Below are 16,993 nucleotides of genomic sequence, written 5' to 3'. Positions count from 1 at the left end.
AAATGGGTCCGGTGGGAAAAAGATCAAAGACTTAGACACTGGCATGCCATCAGTTGATCACAATGCCAGTTACGCAGGAAAATCGGTGTTGGTCATGCTGGTTTTTACGTTCTGCAGGCCTGTGGTCACTAATATTTCTACTGAAGTCCTGGTATCCTAGTTTTTAAAAGTCAGTATTTAGTGAAAGCCTATGCGTGCCAAGCACTATTTTGTTGTTGTTTTACTTATTTTGATTTTTTTTTTTTTTACAAAAAGGATGGACAGGGTAATTGTCTAGGGGACATCCCACTAGCCAGTCTCCTGGAACTGGAATAAACTGGAAATTATATTAATAAACTGGCCTTACTCCCATAGAAGTAGAAAGTGTCCTCAGGTGGGAAGTTATAAAAAGACTTCATGATAACACAGGTCCTTCCCTTATTTGGCGTCCTATGTGTGCACTACTGGCGGCAATTCTAGAACCAAATAAGGTGTGGTGTGATACTCTTTACCAGCATGAACCTTTGTTATCTTGTTTCCCTTTTAATTAGTTAAGCCCTTCAATTTGTTTCCCAGAAAGCTGTCTGATTTTTTTTTTTTTTTTTTTTTTTAAGTTACAACCACTACTTGAAGAGAAAACAAGAAAAGCAGCCTTGGCCAGCAGAAACGATTTAGTAAGTGGATCTGTTTCAGTACATAACGTTTTTAAAAGGAAACCCCCTTCCCCGGCTAAATACATCTTGAGCAAATATAGAAAGAAGAAGTACCGATTCACTAGAAGTATATTTTCAGTAGTCTGCTGCAGAGACCCTCTTGTCTCAGTCTGACCCTGATCCTAGATCTGGTTTTGGCATCTTGCTAAAATTTCGCTAGGTGTTTCCTCTTCCATGAACTGGAGCATGCTATTTAGAGTGGTCCGGCAGAAACATATGGGGTGACTCGAACTATTTGCACTTTTTTTTTTTTAAAGATTTTATTTATTTATTTGACAGAGAGAAATCACAAGTAGACGGAGAGGCAGGCAGAGAGAGAGAGGGGGAAGCAGGCTCCCCGCTGAGCAGAGAGCCCGATGCGGGACTCGATCCCAGGACCTCGAGATCATGACCTGAGCCGAAAGCAGCGGCCCAACCCACTGAGCCACCCAGGCGCCCCTATTTGCACTTTTTTCAGGTGGTGAAGGAAACAGCAGAGCCCACCAGACTGGACAGCCCATCTAGAAGCCACATACCCTGAGTAACTGCCAGCTGAGCTTGGCAGAATTCCACCTCTGCTCAAACACCGTGAAAGAGGAGGAGGGACTTAGCAGGAGTCTAATAATGAACACACGCTAAAGCAAACTGTTGTCCAAACATGGATGGATGATAACAATTATCTTATAACTTTGACTTTTTAAAAATATTTAATAAAAAACGTACCTGTAGATATTGGGCTCCTGGATATGGGTCGTATACACGAGCTGTACCTAAGACATATAAGTGACAGAGAAGAGCAGAGAATGAGTATCTTTAGAAGAATGTTGGCACTCATCTACACCCTGAATTAGAGGATGTTTTTAGCTTCTAAATGGGACTGATAACTAGTATATCTCTGAGATCATTCACAAGGCAGAGGAATACCAGCCATCCTACAGCAAAAGGCCACATTCTAAGCAGAGCAGTTGGCAATGGGAACAAATAATAGTGTCCCTTTCCCTGCCCCCAAAGCAAGAAATCGGGAAGTTGATCGTACTCACATAGAAACCACAAAACAAACAAAATGAATCAGAACAGAGTGCCTGGTGGCTCAGTGGGTTAAGCCTCTGCCTTCTGCTCAGGTTATGATCTCAGGGTCCTGGGATCAAGTCCTGCATCGGGCTCTCTGCTTAGCAGGGAGCCTCTTTCCCTCTCTCTCTCTCTGCCTGTCTCTCTGCCTACTTGTGATCTCTCTCTCTGTCAAATATATAATTTTTTTTAAATCTTTAAAAACAAACAAATAAATAAACAAAATGAATCAGAACAAAGCCCCTTAACTAGACAGGATAGTGTCTAGGGGAAAACTATAACATGACTAAATTTAACATACAAAATAATAATAATAATAATGTGTGTTCTTAAAGGGTAGTTGACCAGCAGCTCATTTATTTATTGAACAAATATTGACTGAGTGCCTGTCATGTGCCAGGGCCAGGGATGCAGCAGTTGAAAAACAAATGAACAAACGAAACTTGTCTGCCCTAACCTTACACTACGGTGGTGAGAAACAGGAAATTAAAAAAAAAATTAGTAAGAAAAAGAATAAATCTATTAGTATGTAAAACTCATCAGAAGGTGGGAGATGAGAAATGGGCGAGGGATGGCAATTAAAATTATATTGATCAGAGAAGGACTCACAGAGAAGGGGACACTTGAGTGAGGACTCATAGAAGGTGAGAAAGGTAAGCAGATTTCAGAGGGAACACGGTCCAGGGGACCCTCTGTGGAACAGAAAGGAGGCCAGGGTAGCATGCACAGTGAACTGGTGAGACAGGGATGGGAGTAAAAAGGGGCCAGATCAAGCAAGTAGGGTGACCATATAATTTATTGTTCAGAATGGGATGTTCTTGAAAGTGAATGAGGGGATTTTTATTACCAAAAATAATAACACATAATTTTTAAATATATATTTATTGACTAAAAATTTGGTTTTATTGTATTGATAAACCTACAAAATGCTTCCACTGAAAACTTCTTTTCTTTTTTTTTTTTTTAAAGATTTATTTATTTGCAGACAGAGATCACAAGTAGGCAGAGGGGCAGGCAGAGAAAGATTGGGGGAAGCAGGCTCCCAACCGAACAGAGAGCCTAATGCAGGGCTTGATCCCAGACCCCGAGATCATGACCGGAGCCGAAGGCAGAGTTTTAACCCACTGAGCCACCCAGATGCCCCGAAAACTTATTTTCAAAATAAAATTTTCTAGAATACTTTTAAATGACATGTAGCTGTAAACATCAATTTCTTCTAAGATTTATTTATTTTAGAGAGAGAGAGAGTGAGCACATGCAGGGGAGGGGCAGAGGGAGAAGGAGAGAGAATCTCAGGCTGACTCTCCGGTTGAGTGAGGAGTCTGACGTGAGGCTCCATCTCACGACCCTGAGATCATGACCTGAGCCAAAATCAGGAGTCAGATGGTTAACCAAATGAGCCACACAGTTGCCCCTAAACAATAACTAAAAATAAAATAAAATAAAATAAAACTTTTATATTAATTATTTGAATATTTTTAAATAGCACAGTAAATAATTATTCTTGATATAGACTCACATACCTTAATTGGTTGCCTAGCCATTGTTGTCTCTAATGTTGTGATGCAGAAATTTTTATGAAAGATATCTTTTTTTTGCCTTGGTTTCATTTTTGAAAGATAACTTTTTAAAAATATGATCTTGTTATTTTCATAGTTTTTAATAAAACTGCAAACTTCTGCAGTCTCCGCACAAAATACTCCTGCTTGACTGCTGCTAATTCTCTAAGTTCAGGACATATTCTGCTAAATGGAGAATATCCTCAATTGTTTCTCATATTAAAATGTATAAATATTTCTACCCCCATATTTTCACAGGTGCTATATTTCTGCCTCCACTCAGAGCACCTTTCTTCAGTAATGTTTTTACAAGATGAGCTCTTAAGTTGTCTCTATTCATGATTCTTTTTAACGTTTTGCCAAATGTAGATACTGCAAAATCATAGGCCTTCACAATTCCATCCCATTCTGGTGGAGAATATAAATTTATCCAATTAAAATTAGAAACTCCATCAAAGGCAAGATTTTTCCAAAGCACAATTTTCAAATTAGGTAATTAAGACATTTGAGCTCCCATCTTTTAACTTGTTCAATTCCTCCGCAGCTTTTGTCAAGAGACATTTGAGCTCCTTCCTTTTTGCAAGCTTTGTTTTACATAATTGCAACTTGCTAAAAGCTTCAAAGGCTGAATTTTCATGCTACATTCACTGAATAATTTGATTAAATATTTTTGACTGATTTTGCACATAATGCAACCTATATTTAAGTTGCTTTACAAAGCATTTTTTCAAAGGCTCAGGCATTTCTAAAATCTGACGGACGACAGGCAACACAGAAAAAGCCTATGCAGCCATGCTGAAATGTCTCCGTTTTCAACATCAGCTTCTGTCACGAGAACTTTGTAGACGAGTTATATATATGTACTGCAATTGTGTAAGTACATATTTGTAAATTTTGACATTTGCAATTTCTATTTTGATTGGTGGAATCCTGCCACTTCTTTGGAAGCAGTCATGAATTTTGTGTACATCACAACCAATTCCAAGCACATTTCTGCTTTATAGATTTTTACATCTGTAAAGAACATTTTTTTTTACCATAAATCTGTGCTCCACCAAAACCTGTATTCATATTACTACCACCACCCCCCCCACCCACTTTGTCTTCAATGTTGAACTTTCAACTCAATTTACCACGGCATGAACAACATCAGATGTTTTAATTCTTTTTGACAGAAGAATGAATGTCCAAGTATTTTTATTTAGATCCTTTGGATTGGATGAGAAAAACAAAAGTTTTTGGAATTAACAAATCTTCTGACCAAGGCGGCACTGATATAAAGCTGACATTATTTGGTGGCTTACGAAGGGAGCCAACTCAATCATCACGTTTACTTTAGTTACAAGCACCAGATCCCTTGAAACTGAAAATGAGCAAAACCAATTTAGAGGCATCACTTGATTCAAACAGGAAGGTGTACTTCCCTCTGACATGCAGACACAACTCTTGCAACTGTACATGTTAAAGCATCAGGCACACTCTTCTTAAACTATTAACTTCTGAAGGAGAGGCTGATGCTTCTTCCCCATAGCTGTGTCTTCCTGTCTTCCAAGGGGGCAGTAACCTCTCCACTTGCCTCCAGGGCGGCCAGGAAATGTTGGCAAATATTTTGTGCAAATTACACATTCGTCATCAATTTCTTGAGAAGATTAAACATGTAATTTTGGATTTGGTTTTGGTTTCAGCCAAATGCTGCTAAAAGCATCTACTGCAAAAACAAAAGCATTGCCAAATAATAAAATAGCTACAGCTTTACATGTACAATTAAGGCCAAAACTGCTTTACCGAGAACATTTAGATTATGCTACACTCAATGCAATGCTTAGCCTCTATTTCCTAAACACAATTTGTATGACATTAAGCCACAGGTTCCTATATTTTTCTCTGACCCTGAGGAGGCTCCATGCACCTCATGAACATGAGTGGTGGCATACCAAATGGACAGCTGGAGGAAACACCTCAGAAGTTTTCCGCCCACCACCTAAGACCAAAGGAGTTGGCCGTTCCTGACTGTGCTTAAGCTCTTAGCTTTAACCAACAGCACCCTGCATATTATCCCTGAAAGGGTGCTTACCAGTTAGGATTTGTCTGAACAGGAGCAGGAAAAGAAGAGAAGAGTTATCATTAGCCATCTTTTGGACTGAGCCATAATAAAGTTAGAACTCTGTTTGCTGAATATATTTCACTTGCTACTAGATGAGATGTTGGAAGAAGCCAGAAGAGCCAAACGGAGGTTTATCAACCCATGCTGGTTTATGTTAGTGGGAATACTAATAAGAAAACTTCATAAAATATGGGAAATCTAGGGTAAATGGCAAAGCCAATAACAGAATGTTGAGAAAACAAGCAAAAACCCAGGGCTCTTCCAAGTGAGCCAAGACATACAGTCACCCCACTTAGGTCAGCATCAAGACCATGGCTTTTACTTCAAATGCAGGTGGAAAATCACAGTGGGGTTCTGAGTAGAGGAATGACATGATCTAAGTTTTACAGGATCACTCTGGCTGCTATTCTGAAAATAAAATGCAGGGGGCAAGTGTAACAAACCAGCTAAGAGCCTGTGGCTATGATCTTGCATTGAGGGAAAAAGACAGTATCTCCCTAGCAGAGAAATAAATGTGCATCCTTAAAACCATGTATATGTAGCTGGAGGGAAGAACAGTTAAAGGGGGAAAGAGCCACAGGCTCAAACTTCAGGTCCACGCAACCTGTGATTTCATACCAAGCGTACACAAATGAATCAGAGTACTGTAGTTCAAAGCACCACATATGAAGAATATCTACTTAATTCCTCTTAAACTAATTCCATTCTCATCAAGCAACTTCCTAATTATAAAGTAGATTCATGTAGACTGACCAACAGCAAGGGAAGATATGTATCAGCAAATTCTATTCTCTGTTCTACTTGAATGGTTTTGACTCTAGCCAGAAATTAATAAATTGGATTTCTGGGTTTTTCTTACACATCATTTTGATGAGTTTAGCTTATTTGTGTTGTTGGCTCCCTAGAGCATCACCATCTGTAGGTATACTAATAATTGAGTTTCCTAATACATTCAACAGAAAATAAGACCTGGAAAGTTATGACCTTAAAAAGTCATGTTGATAAGACTTGTCTGAGCTGCCACTTGGCCTCGCCCAGGTGACCCCCCCCCACCCCCGGTCTTGGAGAGTGCCATTCCAGTCAAACTGCAACAGGCAGCTCTCATACCCAGACAGTCATACCAGAATATACTGAGTAAACGAGGGAATACTGTGTTACCATACCCTCATTAGAAAAAGTTCAGTTCTCAAAGGCTTATTCTTCTGTGATGATTTTCTGAATTCTCATCCTTTCCAAAAACAACCACCTTCAAGTTATCATAGAGGGATTTTTCTTTCTCTTTCCTGGATACATGATTCTTTTTTCACATCACTTTATGTAAAATACAATTAATTTTCAGAAAGGCACTCAAACTATGTATATTCAAAGTACCCTAATAAACAAAAAGTTACCGGCAAGGAACTTGTATCATTCTGAACAATGGTCTCTGAAGTTTCAGCAAGGTCACTGTCCTTTCTGGAGCGCTGATCGAGGGGAAGAGGAGCTGGGCTGGAGGGTTCATCACTGTCCTGGAGGGTGGAGTGCTCCAGTTCCTCCAATAAGGCATCTATATCAAAAGATACAAGAGAATTCTAATACAGAACATGGGATGATTTGCCCCTTAAATATCACCCCTGTGCTTCCATTCACCTCCTTCTCTCTTGGGTTAAGACTATCTTCAATATCTTCCCTTACTTCTTATGTTACTTCAAGATGTGGTCTATTCTCCCAGAGGATGTTTAATGCCTCCACATAGTGTGACCTATTTTCTATGGTTGCATTCAATTTCACAGCATCTCTCAAGAATTTGACTTCTTATATTTCAGAGCACTAATTTTTATCATTCATTTAGGGTGGGTTTCCCACAAAGATCCCCATTTAGAAAAAAAGTAAATCCTACCAGAAAAGTATAACAACAATTTTTTTTCTAAGTGTACCAACACAGTAATGCTTTTTCTTAACCCTGATTATTGTTTTCTTATATCCCAAGTACGAACAAAATTTTCAAAACAAAGTAAAAGTATTCTGTCTTTTAGGGCATATAAGGTAAAAAAAAAAGGGGGGGGGGGTGGAGATCAAGGAGAAAATAGATACTGCAAAATCAAGCAAGATGGCATTGCAATCCAAATCTTGAGATTTGTTTCTGCTGTAGTTTTCTTGGAAAAAAACAATGCACTTGGGGTGCCTGGGTGGCTCAGTGGGTTAAGCTGCTGCCTTTAGCTCAGGTCATGATCCCAGGGTCCTGGGTTCAAGCCCCACATTGGGCTCTCTGCTCAGCAGGGAGCCTGCTTCCTCCTTCCTCTCTCTCTGCCTGCCTCTCTGACTACCTGTGATCTCTGTCAAATAAATAAATAAAATCTTTAAAAAAACAAAACAAATGCACTTTACAAGTATCAAACTACTTTTCTGTTACAATGAAATTAATAATTAATAAAAATTGACACATTACAGGCACTATGCTCAGGAATTTCTGTATTTCATTTAGTCATCCCAAAGCTTTAAGGCAGGTGATATTGTTGTCCTTATTTTATAGATCAAGAAAGAGACTGGGGCACCTGGGTTGCTCAGTTGGCTAAGCATCCAACTTTTGATTTCAGCTCAGATCAAGATTTCAGGGTTGTGAGACTGAGCCCCGTGGAGCCTGCTTTAAGAGTCTCTCTCTCCCCCTTCCTCTGTCCCTACCAACCCTCTCCCTCTAAAAAAAACAAAAAGAGAGAGAGAGAGAGAGAGAAAAGAAAGAAAAGAAAAAGAGAAAGAAAAAAGTAGTGTCAGACTGTTACTGATGCAGATCCTGTCTAATCCTGGGCTATCTGATCGTAGCCCCTGCACTAACTTCATGTCAAACATTCCAGTCCCCATCTTCATGTGGATTCTCAGGATCATCTTGGCATGATATGATCTTCTCTGAAGCCGTTTCCTTGTCTACACAATCAAGCAATTCTATTACAATTTTTTTCAAATTAGGGGTTGAGACCCATTAGTGGATCTCTGGTGGATTTTTTTTTTTTTTTTTTTTACCACAGGTCATGATTTTTAAAAGTTTGCAAAACAGTGGATTATACTATTTGACATTGTTTGATTTCTGCAGATTAAGGGCAATAGGGACATACTTACCAATGAACATGACATATCTGATATTGCTTTCAAATAATCCGGGACTGAGAGGAATGGGTGGGCGTATTAATGAAACAAGACTGGCCAAGAGTTGATCATTTTTAAGCTGGTTGATGAGTATACTAGATTTCATTAAACTATTTTCTTCACTTTTATATATTTTTTAAAATTCCTCATAATCGAACGTTTTTTCAAAAGAAGGAAAAAAGAAAAAAAACTAATGTGGAAAGAGAAAGAAAGACTAATTTTCTTATAACTTTACTAGCCAGATTGAATGCCAAACTTCTGGGTTCTAATCTTTTGCTCTATACCCCTCTATGAAGATATAGTCCTTTTCTATTTTCTAAGCTTTGCTCCAACCAGACGTCATGGATCTTGGATTCAAAATAATAAGACATTTATAGTAAAGATTAGGGGAGAAGGGATACTCTCTGTAAGAGAAGCAAACCGTATCTCTAAGAGGAGAAGGTTACCCTTAGAAGCATCAGTGAACCAAAGTTAGTGAAACTCCCTCTTCTGGGTCATGAGTTAACAGGGCTTTCTCTTCCTGTTTCCTAGGAGTGCACATAACACCAACTCCCAAGATGTTCTTGCCTTCTGCCAGATCCCGTAATTTGCAGATGACTAATTTTAGTATGACGAATGTGGGATCATAAGGGGTGGGGGGAGGTATTAGATGGAAAACTCTGTAGTCCTTCCCTATAGCCCTTCATCTGCAGAAATCCGGTAACATCAACACTAACATAAAAGGGATAAAGTGAGGTCTCTTGGGGGATCTCAATGGATTGGAATGATTTCATTCAGAGCCAGAATCTGTTCCTGGTTCCCCTTTATCTAGCATCCCCAAGTAATGAAAGTTTAGGTAAAATCTGCTGGACAGAAACAAACCATCAAGGTTGGAGGAAGTACTGCAAAAAGGAAATACCGCCTGCCTTTGCTGACCTGTCTTGCACCCTATTTCTCTGCAGCTGGAAGAACGAACAACCCTAAGTCTGGGTAGTTACTGAGCTACTGACAATACGAACAAAGATAGATTACATGAATGTCACCCCTTCCAGGTGGCTTGGTACTTTCTACATTTCTGGACCAGATTCCTCTACCATTCATCCTGCTCAAGTAGTGGAAAACTGTGCAAATCTAATTTTTAATTATTTTAAATTATCTGGGTTGTTCTATTGGTTGGAACACCTGAGCCAATGCACTGCTAAAAGAGGAGACTGCCTTGTAGCTTAATCAGTTTTGGTGTCAGGGGCTCCTGGGAGTGATGCTGAAAACATTTATGGTTTTTCTTGGTTCTCATTGGAAGAAAACACAAAACAGATAGTAGTTATTTCAGAGAGTTGCTTCCGACATTAACATGGTTAATATACTCAAAAATGTCAAGTTTTAGTTTAAGTCACTAAATAGGTATTACTTCCCTTTTGAATTACCCACATGAAAGCCATTAAGTTATTGCTAAAATAAGTCTTTGAGCTGGACTTTGAACTCAGGCAGAAATGTGAACTTCCCTAATCTCACAGAGTTAAGAATCTGGTTTCTGCTCCAAGTCCAAAATACTTTCTACCCCAAGCTTCAAAATAGACTTTACCTCCAAAACAGTTTAATATTTATTAAATACCACCTTTCCCTCTTCATTAACATCTCTTCCCTCCTGTAATTTGCTTATCTTCCTCTCTGCTCCTCTAGTTCTCAAATTACGCTGCGAACAATTACCACCACCACCAAGACAATATGCAAGATCTGTTTTAGGTTGTTCACACTTTTTATGTACGCCAAACATACAAAAACTCAGAACACTGTATATTAATACAGCTTGGAAATTGAGTAAAAGGTTAGTGACTTAGTGTTAATAAGAATGCCAGCAACAAAAGTCAGCAAAGGATAAGGAATGAATCCCAAGAATGACAAACCTTCCATTACTCCAAAGATTGGAAGTCCGGGATCTGTCTGAGCAATGTAACCAATTGTTTCACTGCTGGTTCTAATTGTTCGAAATGGAAAGAGTATCATATTTGCAGGCCACAGTAATCTGTTACTTCAGAATTCCTCTGAATAAAAAGCTTAGCAACAGAATGGCTGGAGTTTTAGCTCTAATTCTCCTTGATTTAATACTAAACCATGGAACAAATGAAACCACCCTGGCCTTGCTCCAACATTTACAGATCCCTCATTCTCATTCTTCTATTCCATTTCTTTTCCTTATAACACCCCCTTTATGCCTCTCCCTTTTCTTTTTTTCTTCCTAAATCGCAAATCTGTAGGTGCCAACTGTGTGACCACCCTATGACCTGCAACAGCCCCCAAGGGGCAAATACTCATAATAAAATCACAATTCGGTCCAAAAGTATTTGTGCATAGTTTACCCTGGTGAGCACCCAACTTTCAGCCTATTTGTGCCACTGAAAAGAGTGAACCAATAGTTCCCCAAAACAATCATAGTTCCTCATGCTTCACTCTTGGTTGGACTGAGGTCATGAGAGAAGTGGAAGCACAATCTTCCAGCACCACTCTCCCTCTGGCTAGAAGTCCACCCCACCACAGAAATGGCAGCCAAGTCTTCATTCCCCCAGAGTTTCTCCTCCAAGAAAGTCCTCACTCACCCAACTCTTCCATTGTCACACACCCAAGATGCTCTGGTCCCACAGGTTGTGAGGAACTGCTGTGGCATGTGCTGAAGAAGAGGACCGCAAAGGAACTGAGTAAGACAGCGTGAAGCAGCCTCTATAACCCTTTTGGTTCCTGTATTTGCTTAGCACTTCCTCTCTTTTGATTTGGTGAGTTTCTTTTTTTTTTCTTTCCTTTTCTCTTTCTTCCTTTCTTTTCTTTTCTTCTTCTTTTTTTTTGGAGGGGGGTAAGTTAAAGTTTGGAAAATGGGACATAGAAAGATGGGTAGTAGGATTTGAGTTTTGTTAGTGCATTGGCGAGGGCGAGATTCAAAATTAACTTTGAAAAAATTGAGCACCTCCTATGCACCAGGATTCATTCTGAATTCATGGGATCGCAGACTTGCACTTGTGTTTTTCCCCAGTGTGGGTATCCCACTGTGACTGTGCATCAGAAAACCTGCTGTATGTGTGTGAATGTGAGTGTGTGAGTGTGTGTGTGTGAAACTGATGACCATGGAAGTGGTTTCCTTCATAAAATTTCCATCAGAGTTAACCAGCAACCAATTCATTTTGCTGTCTTTATTTACTCAATGATCCAGAAATTATGCTTACCTGCTTTCCTGAATAGACTGTAAATCCATTAAAAGCAGTGCAGAGTAGCTGTCACATCTGGATTTTCAGGACTATTAGTTCTTTCTGCGGTCCAAAACACGAACAGTTATAGTGATCATGAAGAATGAAACTGGAAGACAAGACACAAGGTGTTTAGCTGCAAATGTCTCAGGGAAGGATAATTTGTGCTTAGTTATGTTGCCTAATAAAAGGGACTCTGAGATTAACATTTTTTTCACCTTTTTTACCACTGTGATTTTACTCACCTTGAATGAAATAAAACATTTACAAAAGGCCAAATATGAGAGAGCAGTATGTAAAGAACTATAATTATGGCTCTGTGAAACATAATATTATCTCCATTTTTACCAGTGGTGAAATAGATTCAAGGGATAGTAACTTCCTAAAGATAACAGAATTACAGATAGCTTAACTATTTACTATAACCCAGATTTAATTTCAATACCCTGTGAGCTTTCTTCTGCAATACATGGTCTTTTTTTTGGGTGATGTAAAGGAATCATTCATTCTCCCTTTCCATTGTGATGCTTTTTTATTTTTATTTTATTTTTTTTAAATAAAAAGGAGATTCCCGCTCTGCATTACTTGGAGCAGCCATTGGATGTCAGTGCTGTTCCAAAAGTCTGCTTCAAAAGTCCAAATGGGTTTGAAAAAATTCCCATCCTCACTAATCCATAATAGTTTTTACAACTGAAATGTCACTGGTCCTATGAAAGTGCAGAACACTTGGAGAATATAAAACATTTGCCTAATCTGTGGTGGTAACTGAGCCAAAACACTGAAAGGAAAAATGCACTTCAGCCCTTGGCTTGCAAATATTAGACTGTATCTGCAATTTAAATGAATGATTAATGTGAAATTTAGAATTGGATCCCGAGATCTTGTTTCCATCCGCTTTCTGTAAGTGTGTGTGTGTGTGTGTGTGTGGGGGGGTGTTATCCCCAGATGCTTTATTTTCCAAGGTTAAGAACCGTTCTTTCAAACCGCTCCTTGATTATAGTGCATGAAAGGAATGCTGGAAACCCACTGCTGTCACTGAATGCAAGTTGGAAAACAAATGGAAACTGCCATTTGACGCATTTAGGATAATTGAGTTGCACGCGCTAGCGGACTGAAAAGTAATTTCTGACAAAGCTGCTATTCTGACTGTGCTTCCTGTGCAGCAGAAACATTCAAAACCACAGAAGCCAAGTGGCTTCGAGGCAGGGAGCACGAAGGAGGCCTTCGGTTTCTGTGAATAGGTCACAGAATCACGCTAACAACCCTTCCCCCTTCCTCTTTCCCCGCAGCCCAGAGACCACAGCCAAGTTAAGCAGCCGACGCCAGCTCCTTGGCACCGAAACCATTTGGTAGAACAGCCACTTTACAATTTCCAGACTTAATTATTAAGACCCAAGTGAGTGGTGGGATTTGTGTTCCGTCCCGAGCACCTGACAGATCCCGATTCAGTCCCTGACCCCCAGGAGCTCACAGGTTAGGGAGTCAGAGAATGACGAGGCGAATACTGCAGGCATGAACGCTAGGAGGTGCGGAGTAACCAACCCGACCTAAGGGCTACTGACGTGGCCAAGCAAGAAAGGTTTCGCCAACACCAACTGAAATAGTCGGGAAAACCATCCCAAGCGATCCCGACCAGCAACCGGTTTGCCATTTCTGCTCGGATCTGTGCGGGTGTCGCGGCCTAACCCGGAAACACTACCTCCCTGAAAAAGCAAACGCCGGCTGCAGAAAAAATTAACTACCTTTCCCATCGTGCATCAGTCAAAAACCTCCCAGCATCCTCTCCGCCCCTTCTTTCTCATTTTTTTTTTCTTAAAGTATATTTGAGACTTCATTTCCCAAGATGCCTTTTGACAAGGTAACCCTGCGCATGCGCCAAGAGGCGGGCCATCCTTGCCCTCACGACCCCGCCTCTGTTCTACCGCCGCCATTTTTTCAGAGACTTTCATCCGGCTGTCGACGGGGTTTTTTTTTCTTAAAGGAGAAGCGACAACTCAAAAATTTTCCCCCTTCTTCCCGCAAGACCTGGCGGCGCTGGGGACAGAAAGGCCACACACAGGAAAGTGGGATCGGGGTGGAGGCAGAAGAACGCCAAGGCTCCTTCCGCGGCTTAAGGAAGAAGGATAGAAAGAGCCCTGTGGCATTAGCGGCTCCTTAGGGAGGCAGGTGCGCGCGCAGCTAGTCCAGCGTGCGAGCAAGGCGGGGGAAAAGGTGCGTTTTCCTCCCACCAATCTCCTCGCGGGACCTGCTCCTCCCACTGCCCCCAGCGCGCGCTGAGCTCGTGGCGCAGGGGGTGGGGGTGGAGGAAGGTCACTTTAGGATTGTCGCGAGACACAGCCGTTTAACGGTGAGAACGGGTGCGCGGGGAAGGAAACCTCGCGCGCTCCCTTGGAGCCGTTTCCTGATTGGTTGAAGGAAGGGGTGGGGGAGGGAACCGGGGACGTCGCTGCGTGAGAGACCACGAGGGGCAGGGCGAGGAAGCCGTCCCTCCTCTCCGATTGGTCTGCTGAACGTCTGTGGCGGGCGCGCGCGCGCCGCCAGCGGTAGCGGGCCCTGGGGGGCGGGGGGCGGGGGGGGCGCCCCGGGAGCCGGGGGGGGGGGGGGGGGGGCGCGCGGGGGGCAAAGGGGGGGGGGGGGAGCAGCGCCGCGGCTGCCGCCGCCCCCGCCTCCGCCGCCGGGGACGAGGGGGTGGGGGACGGACGAGCCCCGATGCCGGGGGAGACGGAAGAGCCGAGACCCCCGGAGCAGCAGGACCAGGAAGGGGGAGAGGCGGCGGCGGCCAAGGCGGCTCCAGAGGAGCCCCAACAACATAACCCTGCGGCGGCGGCGGCGGCGGCGCCTGCGGGGACCACTAGCAGCCGCGTGCTGAGGGGAGGTCGAGACCGGGGCCGGGCCGCTGCGGCGGCCGCCGCCGCCGCCGCTGTGTCTCGCCGGAGGAAGGCCGAGTATCCCCGCCGGCGGAGGAGCAGCCCCAGCGCCAGGCCTCCCGACGCCCCAGGGCAGCAGTCCCAGGCCGCGAAGCCTCCGTCTCCAGCTCAGGGCAAGAAGAGTCCGCGACTCCTGTGAGTAACGCAGTCTTTCAGGCGGTGGGAAAGACCCCCCTCTGTCCGCACGCAACCCTCTCGGCTCCCGTAGCGCCCACTCCACGTGACATCCTGCCTGCTCTGCCCCCTGCCGGCTCGCACGCCAGATGTCACGCCGCTCCCCTGCTAGCTGCCTCACCGCCGCTCTTCGGCCCTCCCCCCGTGTCCTCGGTCTGTGGGGCCACTTCCCCTCTCCCTGAAGTCGTCCTTTGTGGGGTACACCTCTTTTGCTCTGTGGTGCCCCCCCCCCCCGCCCTGCCGCCGCAGGCTTCGCCCGCACTCTGGCATCTGCACTCCCTTTGTCAGCCTGTCCGCCTCGTTCGGCGGCTCTCCAGTATTACATCACATCCCCATTAGGAAATCAGCACAGTCTTAGCCTTCAGAAGTGTGCGTGTCCGTCCGTCCCCCCCCCCCCCCCCCATTAATTAGCTCAAGAGGTAGTTGTACTGGTAGCTTCATGTAGCTTTTTCCACTCTGCTAAATTTTCACATCACGTTCCCCTTGTTTTACACATCTGGTACTTAGGGTAAAACGTGGCTCTGCCAGTCTTTCACTCGAGACTAGCATGGTATTTTTTCGTGTGTTGTTTTGTTTTGTTTAGTTTTTGCTTGTCTACTTGTGCTTATGTTTTCGTGTAAGAACTTCGTCCTTAGACTACTCTGAAAGGGATTACCTTATTATCGAAAGACAGTGGAGGGACCAGGAACGTACAGTTTTAAATTTTAAATTGTTAGTATTAAAATGTTCCTATGTTGAAAATACTGAAGTGCATGTGTCTGTAAATTGTAGAAGTTAATCATATTAGTCATTGAATTCGTTAATTGAAAACATTTGTGTCTTTTGACTTTCAAGTGAAAAAAGTTGATAAAAAGGGAAATTAAAGTGGGGGGGAATTAGAGTTTTAAGTGCCCCCCTCCCAGAGAGATTATGGCAAGATTACCAAATTTAAAACTTGAAACACACCTCCTCCAAAAGAAAGAATTAAGTCTGTGACTTGTTTGCTTGCCTTAGAAGCTTCTCAGAAAGAAAAATTAAAAGGTGTCATGTTGTAGTATTAGATCTGCTTCAAATTTTTGAATTATTATTTAAATTAACATAATTTAGAGAATTTATTGTGTAACTACAGTTCTTTGGACAACAAAGATCTGAACTTACAAATTACTTGGCTGCAATTAGGATTCTAATTGCTTAGATGAATTTCACAGTCACAAAAATTTTAAGATTCTGTATTTCATTTTACCAGTTTGAAAAGAGCTGTCATTACCCTTACTTGAATTAAATGTCTTGAATGAATTTGTTAAACCGTGTATGCTTTAGTTCCACCATCTGTAGGAAATAATGTTAATCCTTATGAGATAGTGAAAGTATAGCATGTGACACAAAGCCTGGTACATAGTACATACAATATTTGTTTAAAATTACTGTTTTGAGTTGTGATGGAATGATAGAGGTATAAGTGGTGTGTAGTGATTCTCATGTAAACGCTGCAAAATTGTTGTGGTTTTTTTTTCTTTTTCTTTTTTTCTTTTATTTCTGTTGCCATAGGTGGCTAATAATTTAATAATGTATTTCTTAAATGCCCTTCCATCCTTACCTACCCATTTGAGAGTAAAATACACCTAGATTTCCTTGCTGCATTTCCCTCCCACTGTTTTACCACTACCAGTTTTACTTACAGAAATGATACCTTAAAATAAGCTAGTGCAATATTTTTTTTCATCTCATTGTTTGTTTTCTTCACTAACTCTTGGCAAAAAGTACTTATGGGTCTTTTTATTTCTACAATATAAAAAAACAGTTGAAGTTGGGTGAAGATGACTTAATTAAATCCCTTCAGTTTTTTCTTCATGTTATTCCCTGTGGGGAGAAAGATAGTCTTAATTCTTAGTGTCCCTCCCTCTCACATCCACTATCATAAAAGATAGTAGTGTTCTTTTACCTTCTCTTAGCCTCCGGAAGGTCTCCTAATTACGTATTTTGTTGCACAGTTTTGATCAGATTGTTAAAATAAATTTTCATAGTAATAATTTATTTGTTATGTGTTTTTAATTTACTGCATGCCTTGGAAATCAAAGGAGTTCTAAAGCATTTCAGCTAGGTAAATCATAATTGAGCAGTACCTGGGCCTGGTTCTATGCTGAGATAGGCTTTATAAAGGTAAATGAGACATGGCCCT

General features: G+C 41.9%; 2 protein-coding genes across 6 annotated transcripts in view; one reads left to right on the top strand and one right to left on the bottom strand.

The window, feature by feature from the left end:
- The window catches only part of LPXN (leupaxin), a 36,966-nt gene extending 23,544 nt beyond the window's left edge, over positions 1–13,422 (bottom strand). The window contains exons 1-5 of one of the 4 annotated variants that reach the window (XM_059405028.1): positions 13,206–13,422; positions 11,714–11,843; positions 11,096–11,166; positions 6,794–6,948; positions 1,395–1,441 (exon numbers count right to left, since the gene is read on the bottom strand). In XM_059405028.1, coding sequence (XP_059261011.1) covers positions 1,395–1,441; positions 6,794–6,948; positions 11,096–11,166; positions 11,714–11,742 — 302 coding nt within the window. In that variant the 5' untranslated portion in view covers positions 11,743–11,843; positions 13,206–13,422. The remainder of the gene's footprint in view (positions 1–1,394; positions 1,442–6,793; positions 6,949–11,095; positions 11,167–11,713; positions 11,844–13,205) is intronic. The other 3 variants (XM_059405030.1, XM_059405029.1, XM_059405031.1) reach the window with 3 other exon arrangements.
- Positions 13,423–14,362: 940 nt separating this feature from the next.
- The window catches only part of ZFP91 (ZFP91 zinc finger protein, atypical E3 ubiquitin ligase), a 46,039-nt gene continuing 43,408 nt past the window's right edge, over positions 14,363–16,993 (top strand). For both annotated transcript variants that reach the window (XM_059405017.1, XM_059405009.1), the window contains exon 1: positions 14,363–14,796. In XM_059405017.1, the coding sequence (XP_059261000.1) occupies positions 14,444–14,796 (353 nt within the window). In that variant the 5' untranslated portion in view covers positions 14,363–14,443. The remainder of the gene's footprint in view (positions 14,797–16,993) is intronic.

The sequence above is a fragment of the Mustela nigripes genome, chromosome 1, assembly GCF_022355385.1.
Source record: "Mustela nigripes isolate SB6536 chromosome 1, MUSNIG.SB6536, whole genome shotgun sequence".
Lineage (NCBI taxonomy): Eukaryota > Metazoa > Chordata > Mammalia > Carnivora > Mustelidae > Mustela > Mustela nigripes.
Note: the sequence above shows the minus strand (reverse complement) of the source record. Positions and strands in the feature narration are given on the sequence as shown.